Consider the following 15,309-nt stretch of genomic DNA (forward strand, 5'->3'; position numbering starts at 1 on the left):
GTGCTGGCCTTGTCTATCTCTCTCTGTCTGCTTTAATAGTCAATAGCTGACTGAGGGAAGACGGACTCATTTCCTGCATGCCTTGGCCCTGCGCTTGTCTGCATCTAGACTGACAATTAGCATGTTTCTCTTGCAGTTAAAACAACCTGATCAATTCCAAAGCATGTACCTCTTCCATTATCTGATATTAACTATTTATTTATTGTTTGTGTATAATGTTCATTATCAGTAAGACTTGACACGTTGATTAAACCTGGGCTCCCTCCCAGTAACTGGAGTTGACCGCTGTTTATAAAACAAGAAGTAGGTTGAGAGATGCAACCCACTGACTTAAACAAAAAATATCTGTTCATCAGCCCCTCTACTTTTGATTCTGTTGACTGAAGCAAATGTATTAAGAAAAACAGTTTCATCTTCAGATGCTCCTGATACTACTTTTCCTGCCCAGAACAATCTTTTCACTGAGAAATTTAAATTCAAAGCCAATTACACTGATCAGTTCAGCTTGCCAGTTACGTGCACTGCGTTGTCAATATAGTCAGTGGCCACCGCAAGCATTTTTATATTCACTGCTTGTCACCGGCCTGGCCCAAATCATGAACCCTCCATTCACTGACAGATTGTGACCATTGAAAACTGATTAATCACAGTCTCATCTAATCCACCTGTTTTACAATGAGGGGTGGGGATGCTTACAATTTATAATAAACAAGGCGGTATGATTTTTGAATAGTCTGGTGGGCATCACGATGCTTGGCACAACATCGCTACAACTGTTGACGATCAGCCATGGACAGTGACAGTTAGCATGTTGGTTGCTCTAACATCATCTGTGGCATTATATCTTCACCAGATTTTTTGGGGCGCTCCTCACAAATTTGAAAGTTTTTCCAGACACTTGACTTTTCACCATCTTGCTAGTGTAGTTATAACTTGTAATAATATAATGTGTGTCATGTGATCGGATGTCACTGTTCCAGTGTCAGTGCTTGTAACATCAGGCGAGAGTTTAAGATAAAAAATGTCCTTGCCAGAATATAATTTATCGTTAGTTTATGCACAACTGATGATATAGTACAATTTCTTATTATTTAAATGCTTTTTGGGATTTCTGTCTTTGTCCAGGTTAGACATATTAATTTCCTGTGTAAAGTATTTCAAGAGATAGTTCGCAGAAAAATGAAAATTCACTCACATACTCATCACCATGCCGTTTGAGGATTCGGTAAAGTGTTTTAGTCCACAAAACACTTTAGAAGATTCAGGAGTAAACAGCGTTGCAGCCAAACCCAGTGACATTGAAGTAAATGGCAACCACTTGTTCAGAATTAAAACAAAAACATAACACGACCCCGTATTTCTTTTGTGGTGTCCGTAAGCACTGACATTCAAAAACGATTCGAAACAGCATAATTAAACCATGTTTTTAGCCTAAATGTCCTAGTTGAAGGGATCTATTGGCAGATATTGAATATAAAATAATCCTGTTTTCACTAGTGCGTTATAATAAAAAAAAAGTCTTTACCCTAGAATGGGCCCTTTAAATTAAAATGCTAAACTGCTGCAGCTATCACGAGTTATTCGTTATTAGAATTTAAATGTATAGGGCCAATTTTAATAAATATATAATTTAGATGATAATGCACTAATATAAACACACTGAACCTTTATCTGGTTAAAATTTGTTCTGTTGCTTGAAAAGGAATCATAAGAGACATGTAACATTAACTTAAATAGATTAGCCTGTCTAAAGCTAACACTCAAGTTGTGTAACAACAGGCTACAAGGTGTTTCAACGTTCTTTGGGATGATGGGACGGCAGGCATATTGTTTCCTGTTTCATCAGTGTTATCCAAAACTCTAAGATTTTGTGGAAGTATTGTAAGCAGCGGTAACGCATTGTGTTTTTCTAGCAGTGTTGCTCTTAATGGGGCTGTGTACATAATCCTACCTGAGTTACTGTTAACAGAGATTAATTGTCAGTGTATTTCTCTCTGTCTTGATGTCTGTGCCATCTGCAGCTTGTTGCAGAAGCGTGTCCCTTAATACATATTTAGTGTAGGTTGATAATAAGATAGATTATCAGTTCATCTTACAGATATATGGACACGTTTGTGCCCCCCCTTGCCATATTGAAAAGTCACAAACTTTTATCCAAAAGTGGATTTGATGATTAACCTGGATGCTAATGTAGGGTCTGGGACTTTCAGGAATGTTTAGAGTTGGGCTGTTTTTGTCGGTTGCACCAGCTTTTGCTCAGTGAGCTCTTGGTCAGACTCCTAGGTGTAGGACTAATCTTATTGAAGTCTCCTGTTCGTTGGCATCTACTCAGCTCTGATCTGCTAACTGGATTGGTGCTACTTGAGAGATTTTGTCAGAAAAGGTTGCACATAATTGTTTTATACTTTATTGGGTTAAATGTATTCAGTTAATTTATGAGATTCATTTTAATTGTAAGTCTTGTATTCTTACTACGGTAAAGAGAAGAAAAAAATCCAAACTGTGTTTGTGATCCTTCATGTGGAATGTCCCTTCAAACCCTGTTTTACAATTTGATATCATTCTCCAACCTCATTCAGAGCAAGCATTAGAATTATTTAAAAAATAGAAAGTAGGTCATGGGGAGCATTATGAAATAGAAAATGATAGCTGAAATATGGACTCTTCTTTTTCTGTCTCTTAGATGTCTGTCGCTTGCATTATTACTGCAAACCATCCCAAATTACTCACAGTAAAAAGAAAAAAAGACGAGGTACTCTTTTAACCCAATAAAGGCAGACATCTTGCTGACTCACAGCAATAGCCTTCTTAAGGCCGATGCCAAGGATATTATGGGAATGATTCATTAAAGGCCAAGGTTTTTAGCTGGTTTTATCCAGCTCTCAGGGCAGCCTGACTCTGGGACATTGGATCTCAATAGCAAAGTGGCCCATTTCCCTCAGACATCACCACTGCAGTCTGTTTCAAGAGCCTCCCTCTGCCTTTTGGCATGCTGGCCATGGGGCAATCAGCTGTTCCTATTTCCAGCGCCAGTGTTTACTTTTAAATGTAAAATGTGTGTTGTTTCGGGAGGGAAATGAGCACCACTTTGGACAGACGATGTGAGCAGAAGATTACCTCGGAGCCCAATAGAAATGAATCAGGTATAGATTGATGGCAGCTACGGCTCATTAAGAAAGAATGTGTGTGTGTTTAATAGATGCACTAATTCTCAGCCACTCAGGAAGTGGCCCTTGGGCGGGTCTTCCAAATGGCACACAAATATTTACTATGGACTCAAACACTTTAGTAAACAATGCAAGCCTGGGCATGGGAGGTACGGGAATGATTGCCTGTGTCTGTGATACGGTACAGTGATATCATCACTGCACTGGCTGGAGTCAGCTGGGCTCTGAACTGCTTAGATGACTCATCGGCGTGCATTAATTCCTCCATCCTCTCCCTCTATCCTAAGAACTCTTTGTACTGATGAGTACAGATGAAGTTGAAACCCACCCCCGCACTCCTCTTCGAAGGCCAGATGCAGGCCAGGAACTTAAGCACTCCAGACAGTTTTTGATCAAGTCTGAAATGTTAGCATTCAGTCATCACATGCATTTCCTCACATCCAAGTGCTCTGAGAAGGATAGTTTCCCCAAATATTGCCTGTGCTATTTAACACAAGAGGTCTGACTTTTCAGCATTCACGTCTCACATTTCCTTGATGTGGGGTACATCCATGGCTCTATCTGTCTGCACACATGGGGGCGTGTGTGCTTTGCATGACTTGTTTGGTCAGTATATCCTAAGAAGTGGGTCAGAGTGCCCTAGTTCTCAATGTGTGGGCGTGCACGCGTCTGTGTATTGCATTTCCTTGTTATTTTGTCCTGATTGACTTATCTGCAAAAACATTTTCTTGCTCCAGCTCTCTTGCTGTTCATTGGCATGTTATTCTCTTGTTTACCTCTCTCAAGGTGAACAAGAGCTTTTAATTCAACTTTCCTCTGGTGCATTTGCTCACTTGTAGAAGGCCTGGAACCACTGCATTTGGTCAGGTAGCTTATGTTTTGTCTTATTTAATCATGTCAGAGTATATTGAATTTACAAATAGCGGTCACACCGCATGTGTAAGTGAGCTACCCCGATGAGTATGTGCAGCAGGGCTGGGCTGCAGATTACATGATATAATAGTGTTTAGGCATCGCCTCTCCTTTTAAATTCCTTTAACCTTGACTCCCCTTAAATGCAGCGAGAACACATCTGCCAGGCTGGTGTCAGACATTAGTAATACACACCGCTCAGGCAGCATTGTCACTTTTTATTAACGCCCAGAGCTTTGCATGGACACCAGCTGTTGCATCAAGTGGAAAAGCCTTAGCGGTATGAATGACCTTGACTTTAACTGCCGCTCCTTTGGCTCTTCCCCTTTTTAATTCTTTTGTTTGGTCTCATACATTTTAAATGGCTTAAATGGATTACCATTCCTGACAATGAAGGTCAGTTAGGAACTGACTTTTTTTAGATATAAAAAATACCAGCAAGTGTGTTCAGGGCTGGGGGGTTGTAATGTGGAGGTCAGTGGATGAAATGAAGGTTGTATTTTAAGATATAATCCATGGCATCGGCACTGACATATTCCAATGTCTGCCTTTTGTTAATTCTATGACCCATATGAAGAATGACCTACAGTAACCATGTTCTGTTCCCGGTGTCTTTTAAGTAAAAGAGGAGCAAAAGAGAGAGTGAAATGGATGAAGAGTAGACCAGCCAGAGGAAGATGAAGCTTTCACCCCTTCACATAGCTTTCCCTCCCCTCTCACATGTACATGGCTGACTGTAGTGGTAAAAATCACTTTAGAATGGTGCCTGTTCTGTCATTGGCTGACATTGTCAAGGATAATGGATAATCACCACAGAAACCGTAGCGCAGCTCATTGGTGCTGTGGTGTCCCACAGTGGGGGAGGGGTTGGAGGTCAGGCTTTTTGGGTGCCACCTCCAATGAGCTGAAATGTTAACAGATGTGTAAGGTCATTTTCAATGTATACTCCTGGGGAGATAATGTAATAGTAATGCACACATCATACACTCTTGGAGGGAAAGGGAGGAGAGCTGTATGCTTTAGGTGCTCAGTATAGAGGACAGTTTTTCCTATATTAAGGTCATTTATTTGTTGTCAGTGCTCAGTTACTGAGGAGAACATGTTTTTTCTTTCCCTCGCTTTAGCATCAATTGATTTAGGTTCTGTCATTACATGTCTCTCAAGAGGCTGAAGGCCTCCACTTTGTTTAAAGAGTATTTCATACTTAATGTGAGATAGTTACTGCAGTTGCCTTGCTGTATATAAACTAAAACTGTGCAGTGTCATAGTGTCTCTGTCCTGCCTTGTCTGCTCTGTATTAAAGTTTCTTTGGACAAAAACATAGACAAGGTCAAACGTAATTCCAAAGGTTTACTGCCAGCAGCAGAGAGATTAACAGAATTTCCCATGTTGAGACCGTGTTTTTTTTCCCATTCACATTTTCCCCTCACTAACTGTATCATGGCCTATTAGTTACTCTACCAATATATGTTGAAGGTAAACATGTTTACTGTGCTTATCAAACATGGTGTAACAGAGCATTCTATTATAATTGCGTTAAGCTCACTGGCGGGAAAATAGCCCTAATCCTGAGCATCTAAGATGAGCATAACAGCAGACGTCAGATGGCCAAGTGTGTCCAGGTTGGCTTTTGTTGCTGTCAAATTTAGGTCAACAGCTTAAAGATGGCCTTGAACTGTAATTGATGTGGATGGGTCCATCTCAGTTAAATTATTATATTCTATACAATACTGCATAGTCTGAAATGTCTGATCAGACTGGACATTTGGTTTGAAGAGGTCTTTAAATTGCCAACCTTATTGTTTCTAACTGCAACTCAGACATGCTAATCAGCCTAAATCCAGTTTCTAATCCGGGCTCATTTTCATGGTGGGATTAAAAGTGCCACTTTGTTGCCCTTACTGTCATGACAACCTGTGAACCTTGACCATGGGGATGGATTTCGGCCTGGTTGGAAGCATGCTGCCGTGTCGTTTTTGGCCCTTGCTTCTGTTTTTTGTGAGGTATTTAGTCTGGCGGTTGCATGGGTTGCCATGGCCTCTCGTAATAAGCAAGGGCTGCTGTCCTGTTGTGTGACCTGCTATGTTGGTCCACTCAGTGGACACCAAAGGTGAGGACGGCATTGGGAAAGGACACGAACAGCAGCTGAGGCGAGGTGGAAACTCTGTATTAATTAACCTTTATGGGATGTGTCCAGGACTGTCAGAGGTGTCCTGTATCCACGGAAACCAAGCTGACAGGGTTCAGAGCAGAGGTCTCCTAGGGCAGCAGTGCTGACACTGTCATGGCAACTAGCACAACGGTCACCCTAGTGTCACTGGTTCTGCCCTCCTGACAGTGGTGTGGTGTGACAGGTGCACCTGATCCTGAAGCCACCATTACTCCTCAATACATACACAGAAAGTAAACATGCACTTGACAGTTATGTACAGCTTGTGTGTCAGCTACTTTCTTGCTGTGATTCTCCTCTGTCATTGTCCTGCATTTATAAACACAGCTCACATCATATCAGTTCAGGTTTTGGTCTTGTGTACTGGTTTAAAAATAATTTGGCCTGTAAAGAGCTAATCTTGGTAACGTATCAGCAACTGGCCAGGTATTAATACAAATAATGCATTTATGAGATTGATTGAGGTATAATAATAGCTTTCCCCCTATTATGTATGAACGAGAGTGTGCATGTTCATATTCAGTATCTATGTCTTCATACACATCTTCATTCTTGTGTCTATGTAGGAATGCTTAAATTCTTATTATTGTGCATGTGGGTGGGTGGCTTCTGCTCTATGCAGACTGAGGGTTTGCTTCGTGTGAGATGCTGCTCAAGTGCATAAGGAGAAGACGGTAGTAGGGGGGATAATCCACTGAAATGACAAGCTGCATAAGAAATTATTCACAGCTCTCACAAGGCCCTTCACTTTGGAAAGGCATCGCTATGAGGGGCTTACAGCTCAAGACCTGAATGTTTTCAAGGTAGTGGTCTTGAATTTTCAATTTGGATCCAATCAGGCCTAATCTACATTTATCGTCTGTTCGGTGGCTGTGAAGGGAGAGTGCAGAGAGGAGAAGGAGCTGTGTGCAGTCAATCTGAAATGTTGCTAAGTAACAGAGATGGTAGACAAGGTGGTGAAATGAATGTGATATAGTGCTTTGCAAATTCCGGCTTCTCACACAATTTCTCCTTTTTCTCCTCTTTTTCTCCACCCAACCATCTCTGTTTCCTCCCTTCCTTCTTTTTTCTCTCATTCACTGCCATAGGTCCCCCGTGTGAGATCTGCAAAGCTGAAAGGCGCCACTGACAGAACCACATCCAGGCCTCAGGACAGACATCCCAAACATCCACAGCCACGGAATGTGTCAACATCTTTGTGGTGAAATCCCGCCAACTCCTCGCTTGCTACTCACATAAGCCTGGAGCTGGGCCTTCTGGGATCCTACGGTGTTTTACAGGCAGACAACAATGCCTGGGAGGCCCCCCTGCCCCATATTGCCTCCAAATATGGCTGCTGTTTTACCAAAGTGCTAACTCTGCAGAATAAAAAGAGGGATCTCTTTCCGGCCAGTGAATCTTTCAGCCCCCTGCACATTTTGTGCAATTTCATGGCCTTATTAAGGAAGTACATGCCACTGTTTACCAGATGACATAGTGGACATTTGTTTCCCAGTAGCCGGCTGAACTATACGAGAGGATCCTAGTATTGAACATGACTCATGGGGAGGAGCCTGGCCCTGAGACACACAAGGATTCAGCTGTTTTAACTTATCTGGAAGGTTTACTGATGCATCCAGTGGTGGCCGGGCCTGGGGCCACAGCAGGTGGGAGGTCTGAGGCTGCCCGCAGCAATCAGGAGCAAGGAGACAAAGGGGTTGGGCCCTACCAACTGCCCAGCCATGGACCCACAGCTCCTAAGACTGGAACCAGCGGGCCCACACTAGGTTCTTCACAGCACTTGAAGAAGGCCCGCCTACTGCGCTCTGGAGCCTGGACTGATCCAGGGAATCAGCGGATGAGCTCACCCCCAATAGAACTCAATGGCCAAGGGGGAGGCCTACAAAATGCAGCACTAGAGGGATCTCCTCATGCTGGGGAGAGCACCCTGTTGGCTTCACTGCTTCAGTCATTCAGCTCACGGCTTCAGAGTGTGGCAATGTCTCAGCACTCTAATAATCCACCCAGTGAGTGTTCCTCTCCATCCAAGGCACCACTTGCAGACAAAGACCCACTTCCTGTGTATGGGACGGCTTCAAGCCGCTTGAAGGGCCTAATGAGAAAGAGCAAACTTCAAAATCACAGTAACACACCTTACAGTCGACGGGTACACAATCAGGACAGGCCACCAGAATCACCTCGGTCCACGCATAGCGCCACACCTCCCTCTGCACCAACAGCTACTGAATCGGTATCCTGTGCGGAGCGTCTAAAGGCAGTGGCCAACATGGTGAAAATCCGTTCCAGTCCAGCACCTTCACCCAAGCCCAGTGTAGCCTGCAGTCAACTGGCACTGCTTCTGTCCAGTGAAGCCCATCTTCAGCAGTATTCCAGAGAGCATGCACTCAAAGCCCAGCTCTCAGGAAGATCTGCAAGCGAGAGACTAGCTGCCATGGCAAACCAGCAATATGGCCAGGACATAAGACCCCCCAGTGTGGGAGGGAGTCTCCCTGGAGCTGCAGACACCTTAAGCTCCATCACAACCCAAAACGGAATGACAACCACAAATACGAAAACGATACCCTCTCGAACAGCCCTGTCTAGTCCACAGAGCCCCTCTTTGCAACGTGGCCATAGCCAAAGTTCCCCAGCCACTCCCCCAACTCCTCCAAGCCACACTCACAGCCAACAACCTAAGGAGAAGCGAGGCTTTGACTCACGTCCAACCCGTCCCCCACAGACATGCAGCAGCTTGCTCCTACTGCTACTCAACAACCACAACAACCAGAAGCAGCTGACCAAGAATGGGCACCTGGAGGATAGTTGTGGCATTCTGCCACCAAGCGGTTCCTCTTCAGCCACATCGGACAGCGAGTGCTCCACCCAGGAGAGGAGGCTGACCAAGGACAGCAGTGATGCGGAGAGTTCCTATTCAAGTTGCTCTCCCATTGACCTCTCAATGAGAAGCCGGGCCAAAACACAACACACAGGGCCGAAAACTACCACCCCCCCTTCCTCCTTCTCTTCCTCCTCGTCCAATTCAACCCTCTCTTCTTCCACAACGGTGTTTTCTTCCACCCCTGTTGCATTCTCTCCTCAATCTTCAGCTCAACCCTCTGCCTCAAACCTTTCACCAACCTTGACTGTTGCTTCCTCTGTCTCCAATCCTATTTTCTCATCTTCCACCTCCTCTATCTCTACCTCCTCCCTGGACAAATTAACAGAGTCTTTAATAAACAAGTGGAAGCCAGAGGCACTGGGATCAAAGTTGTCGATGAACAAGGAGTCTGAAATGAGCTCTGACCTAAAATCCCACCCTAAGGTCACACTAATGCAGCTTCTTCTTGAACGCAGAAATAATGAGATGGTTAATAAAGGTGTTGTTAACCAAGATTCGCCACTTGATATAACCATGGCTACCATGTCTCAAAGCCCACCAAAGGGACTGGTGCCCTGGGATGACACCAGGACAAAAAGCCCCACAGATAAGCCCGTAGCCCCAGCCCAATCCCACTACTCAGTTAATCGTGACCACAGTGGTGCACTGTCCCCATACTCCTACCCCTCTCCCCATGTTCAATCCAGCCCATTGGACTTGTGTAAATCTAAAACCTTCCCTGCTGAGAAGGCCTCTGAGCCTGCCTTCAGTGCCAGTAAACTGTTGCAGAATTTGGCTCAGTGTGGCACAGCTTCATCTTCCCCACCCATCCCCTCCAGCAAAGGACTGGCCCAGGAACCTGATGCCAACCGGCCCCTTGCTCTTTTGGAAAGGCTCAATGCTCCAATCCACAGGACCAGCACAACTCCACTCTCCGACGGACCCTCCGGCAGTGGCACTCCTTTCAGTCGTAAGGAAGCTTCTCCTCCTTCTCAAATTGAGAACCTTCTTGAGAGACGCACTGTACTGCAGCTCCTTCTAGGAACAGGCTCGGCTAGTGCTACAGTCAGCCGCAAAGATAGGCCCAGTGGGAGAAGGAGTGTGGAAGTGGCAGGGGCATGCTATGAGAAGAGTCCTGGTACCTCCATCATGTATGACACTTCTAATGGGCCTCCTTTGGACATAAAGGTCAAAACGGAGATCACAGAGGGGATGGGACCATCATCTGCCATGTCTGAGGACTTAAGTGGCAGGAAAAAACCTAGTGGCTATGAAAAGAATAGCCCCCTCTCAGATTCTCAGCAGAACTTTAAAACAGAACCACGGCCTGCAGAGGTCATAGCAAAATATGGCCTCCTTAGCCAGCTGCTGAAACAACAGACTGCTACCTACTACACCAGTGCTGCTATGCAGACTGAGTCTCAGCCCAGACAGGTTAAAGAGGAACAGAGGGAGTATCCAAGCCCCAGTCCTAAAAAGAGACGCCTCTGCCCTGATCACACTGATAGTTTGAGCAATACCAGCTGTTCAAGAGCAGTGGACAGTAATGACACAAACATTTTTGCCTCTTCTGCTATTCAGGAAGAGCCTGACCACCAGAGGAGTCTGAAGGAAGAGGTGGCTCCACCGAGGAGCCCTATAAGTGAAACCCCTGCCAGAGAGAGTCGGGGCTTCAATGTGCTCAAACAGCTGCTGCTCTCGGACAACTGCCTGAAGGAGCTGTCCCAGCAGCCTCGGGGGTCAGCCAGTCCTACTGTCCTGCAGGCCAATGGCAAGGCCAATGGCAGCATTCTCAGTCAGCCTGCCCATAATCACAACTTCCTTCACCTACCTGGGTGGCACCCCCATGGCTCCCTTAACTCAGGGCTTCAGAGTAATCTCAGACCACTGCCCAACCCGCCTGCAGGCGACAGCCCTATCTGCAACCCTTGGAGCCGCCACCCAGCTCCATGGCCTGTCAGTCAAAAACGGGACCCCCCTACTCTTGTCAAACAGGAGCCTGAGAGCCCTGTGCGATGGGGTAGTCAGGAAAATGAGGAGGAAGAGGAGGATGAGGAGGGTTGTGACTCAAACCTGGACTCTCCTCGGCTCTCACGTTCCAACCCCATCCTGTATTACATGTTGCAGAAGGGCAGTATTCAGCTGAGGAAAGAGGTTAGGGATCAGGCAGTAGGGACCCAGTCTGTGGTCAAAGTTAAAGAAGAGCCAATCAGTGACATGCATGCCTATGAACACAGTCTGAGCTCCACCCCGCAATCACCAACCCACAACGACAAGCACAGCCACGAGAGCCAGGGGCTGAGCCGATTTTCTGAGTAGAAGTTATATCATCAACAGAAAAATAACAAGTGGAAATCAGAACCATTGACTCTGTTTTTTCTTTTTTTTTAATGACTTGCCAAATTTGTTTGATGAGACAAATAACAAAGAATGCAAAGCTGAAAACAGGCCTGTCTTAGCAAAAATGTTTAATTGATACAACCAAAACTACATTGCTGTCTCAGATTAAACCTTTACCATCAGTGATTATCATCCACTACATATTTTATTTTGTCAGATATGAAGTCCTTTACAAATTGGCCTTGTTTTATACTGAATTGCACACATATCACTATCCATGACTTCTTTGCTGCCTTCCCTAAAACATTTAGAGAGAACATTTCAAGTGACATTTATAATTAATGAGTGCAAAATTGTCCATGCTCAGTTCACTGGACATTTATTTATTTTCTACATCAGAACACTTTCAGAGAGACAGAGTCCCATCAATTTTAGATAAGAATCCAAATAAAGTCATTCTCAAACGGTCACAGCAGTCAATTACAACAAAGTACATGAGACATTCATCCAAAGACGTTGAAAACAATATTAACACTGCAGTTGCTTCGGTGAAGGTCTTACCATGACGAATGCTTTGTCTTGCTTTTTATAAAGATTCATGGTGTGGTATGATTGCCAATGAAGTGAGTATATATCAGCAGAAGTTGTAATGGTCACAACTCATTGTATTTTACTTTGATTTGAATTGAACTTCTAAGGCTAATATTCAACAGTGCAAATTCAGGGTGATGATGTTTGTGCCGTTTTCAGCAGGTGGGTCAACAGAGCGTGTGTGGTACTTACAGTTGAGCAACTGTGTGTAAACAGGTTTCTAGAGCAACAGTTAAAAGGCTGCAGTGTCTGAGAAACTTATCTTACAATCCTGGGTAAACCCACACCACTGTTTTTTTCATGCACACAAAACCTTTGAGTGTGAAGCACATGGCCTTTTCTTTTCATTTCATATAAAGGAGCGACCAGAGTTTGCACTATTGAACCTGAGTTCTTCGTGTGCTTTTCAGCATAATTTGATGGCATGTAATAAAAAGATGTCAGTGTTGTTATCTGTTGAGAATTTGACAGTTTGTGATTTCTTTTTTTCCCCATCATTTTTCAACTGTTGTGGTTTTTGGACATCTTTTCTTTTTGTGGCTCTCTCTGTCTTTTAAATCATAAAATGTCAAAAGAAATGCATGATAATAAAGAGAAGACCACAGGTACATCTTTGTTTCCAAAGCAGCTGGATGTGTGTACCTGGCCAACAATCGCCAAGACTTGTTGGTGTCTTGAGGGATATCTGGTATTGAGCTCCTTACTTTGATTGAACTGTATTCTTTTCAGTTACTTTCAGACACTGCTTTATCCATTTAGTCTTGTGATCTTTTTAATACATATACCTATGAAGTACGTCTCTTCGATTAATACATTTTCACAACGGTTAAATATATTTGTGTAAATAGTACTTTCAGTATGAAAGATGACTATTTTGTAATGTTTAAGAAAAGATATGACCCTAGTTTTTAATGCCCTGACATGTAAATATGAATTATATGCGTACAAGTGTACATAAAAAGGCAGAGGATGCTATGCCCATCTTTTTTTGGTTGGTTTGTTCTTTGCATGTGTCTCTATGTGGTAAATGATAATCTATCCTGCGCTGTGTTGTGTAATAATGTCTGACTCTCCTCACTGCTGCCTGTTGCATGCAGACGCATGGGAACTACCTGTGTATCCCTACTGGTGATGGGGGAAAATGTCAAGTCTTAAAATAGGTCTTTTTTATCACACAGAGAGGTTCGTTTAGAATATGATCAGTCTCTAAATAACCACAGGCTGTTGAGCAAGTTGATAAAATGTGTGAAAAATAAACGTGCATTGAATATTTTTGTGATTTTCTTTTCTGTTACTGGTTAACAAAGCTCTGTGAAAGAGCTTTAGTGGCGGATTGACATACAATCATGGATCTGCATCGTGCATCTAAGAAATAAATTTGTAGCAGCAAATATTTAAAAAAAATAAAGATGTTTCATTTCTTCATGTGAAGACCTGAAACTTATCATTTTTTATGTTTTCATTTTTGGTGTTCATTTGCACTGATATCTCAAAAATAAAGTACTAAAATGCATGACCTGGTATGAATGTGTTCCTCTTTTTCTAGTGTGCCATTCAGAATATTTGTTGGACTATGTTATCTCAGGAAAATGTTTAGGTACAACCATAAACCATAAAATACATTTGTATTTGTCAAGATTCTTTTTAACAATACATGTGTTGAAATATTTACTCTTGTTCAAGGTTCAAGTGTAGCCCAGTTTTCATGTGAGTGGCAGGTTTTACAGAACATATTACAGTAAACTTAGTCAGCCAATAGGGAAGTTATCACACATCCAAATATCAGACTTGAGCCTCACAATATAATCAATCAATCATCAATCAAATTTTATTTGTATAGCCCATATTCACAAATCCCAATTCGTCTCATAGATCTTTAACAAGGTGTGACATCCTCTGTCCATAACCCTCAGCAAGAGTAAGGAAAAACTACTAAAAACTCTTTTAACAGGATAAAAATATGTAAGAAGAACGTAGAAACCTCAGAGAGAGCCACATGTGAGGGATCCCTCTCCCAGGACGGACAGAAGTGCAATAGATGTCAGGTGTAGGAAAACATCATCAAGATTAAAAGTTTTTGATGAGGGTAAACATTTTGAAGGATAACTTCAATACTATATGTCAAGCAGTACTGCTGCAATCATAGTCTATGGTAAGCAACCAGCAGGATCATGATCCACCATCCAGATCGGATCCACTATAGTCCACAGTCATTGTCCACTGCTGCTTATTAGGATCCATCATCAGCCGCCGCCTCGGTCGTGGTCCACCACCATTATATGATGCCAACGCAACACAGGATCCGCCATTACCACTACGATCAGCCCTCACGATATAGAATCCGCCCATACTGGATCCACCATTGCGACCTCTGATGCGCGATCCGCAAATCGGCGGGCCTGGATCTGGATCTGCGGGCGATAAAGCAAAGGGACTCAGGGAAGGGGTCAAGTCAGTAACATGTAGTGATGAGATATGACTTACTTCAATGGGATAGAGATGAAGAAGAGGAAGGAGAAGCTGGAAAGATAAGCTCCGTGTGTCATGTGTCTTCAAATTCCCTTTGCGTCTTAGCGTCATCAGGGTTTTTTGCCTTGTAATCAATGATACAATGATACAGGCCGAACTTGAGGTACACTGAGGCTCAAGGTAAATCTGACTGGCTACTGGTTTGTATGGTAGTACGATGAAAACCATGTGGCCCCCTCAGTAGGTCAGCCATCAATACCTCTATGCCTTTTTAAACTAAACGCTTCCTATTTTAGAACATAGAACAAGTAACGTTCTGCCGCACTAATTAGCTCTAACTATAAGCTTTATCAAAAAGGAAGGTTTTGAGCCTACTCTTAAACGAACAGATAGTGTCTGCCTCCCGAACTGAAAGTGGTAGATTATTCCACAGGATAGGGGCTTGATGGCTAAAAGCTCTGGCTCCTACTCTACTTTTAGAGACTTTAGGGACGACAAGTAAGGCGGAATTCTGGGAATGGAGTGCTCTAGTGGGTTGATAGGTTACTAACAGCTCTTTAAGGTAAAATGGCGCCATATTATTCAGGGCCTTGAAGGTGAGGAGGAGAATTTTAAATTCTATTCTAGATTTAACCGGAAGCCAGTGTAGCGATGCTAATACTGGAGAAATGTGCTCTCTTTTCTTGGTCTTTAATGACTTACTGCTGTAGCCTGATAATATTGAATTACAATAGTCCAGTCTCGATGTAACAAATGCGTGGACTAGTTTTTCTGCATCTTTTTGCGAAAGGACATGTCTGATT

At 43.5% G+C, this 15,309-nt stretch overlaps 1 protein-coding gene across 3 annotated transcripts in view; it reads left to right on the forward strand.

The window, feature by feature from the left end:
* The window catches only part of nrip1b (nuclear receptor interacting protein 1b), a 34,064-nt gene extending 20,514 nt beyond the window's left edge, over positions 1 to 13,550 (forward strand). For all 3 annotated transcript variants that reach the window (XM_053440968.1, XM_053440967.1, XM_053440969.1), the window contains one exon: positions 7,338 to 13,550. In XM_053440968.1, the coding sequence (XP_053296943.1) occupies positions 7,784 to 11,425 (3,642 nt within the window). In that variant the 5' untranslated portion in view covers positions 7,338 to 7,783 and the 3' untranslated portion in view covers positions 11,426 to 13,550. The remainder of the gene's footprint in view (positions 1 to 7,337) is intronic.
* Positions 13,551 to 15,309: the final 1,759 nt, after the last annotated feature.

Source organism: Pleuronectes platessa, chromosome 15 (assembly GCF_947347685.1).
Source record: "Pleuronectes platessa chromosome 15, fPlePla1.1, whole genome shotgun sequence".
In the NCBI taxonomy this organism is placed as follows: domain Eukaryota; kingdom Metazoa; phylum Chordata; class Actinopteri; order Pleuronectiformes; family Pleuronectidae; genus Pleuronectes; species Pleuronectes platessa.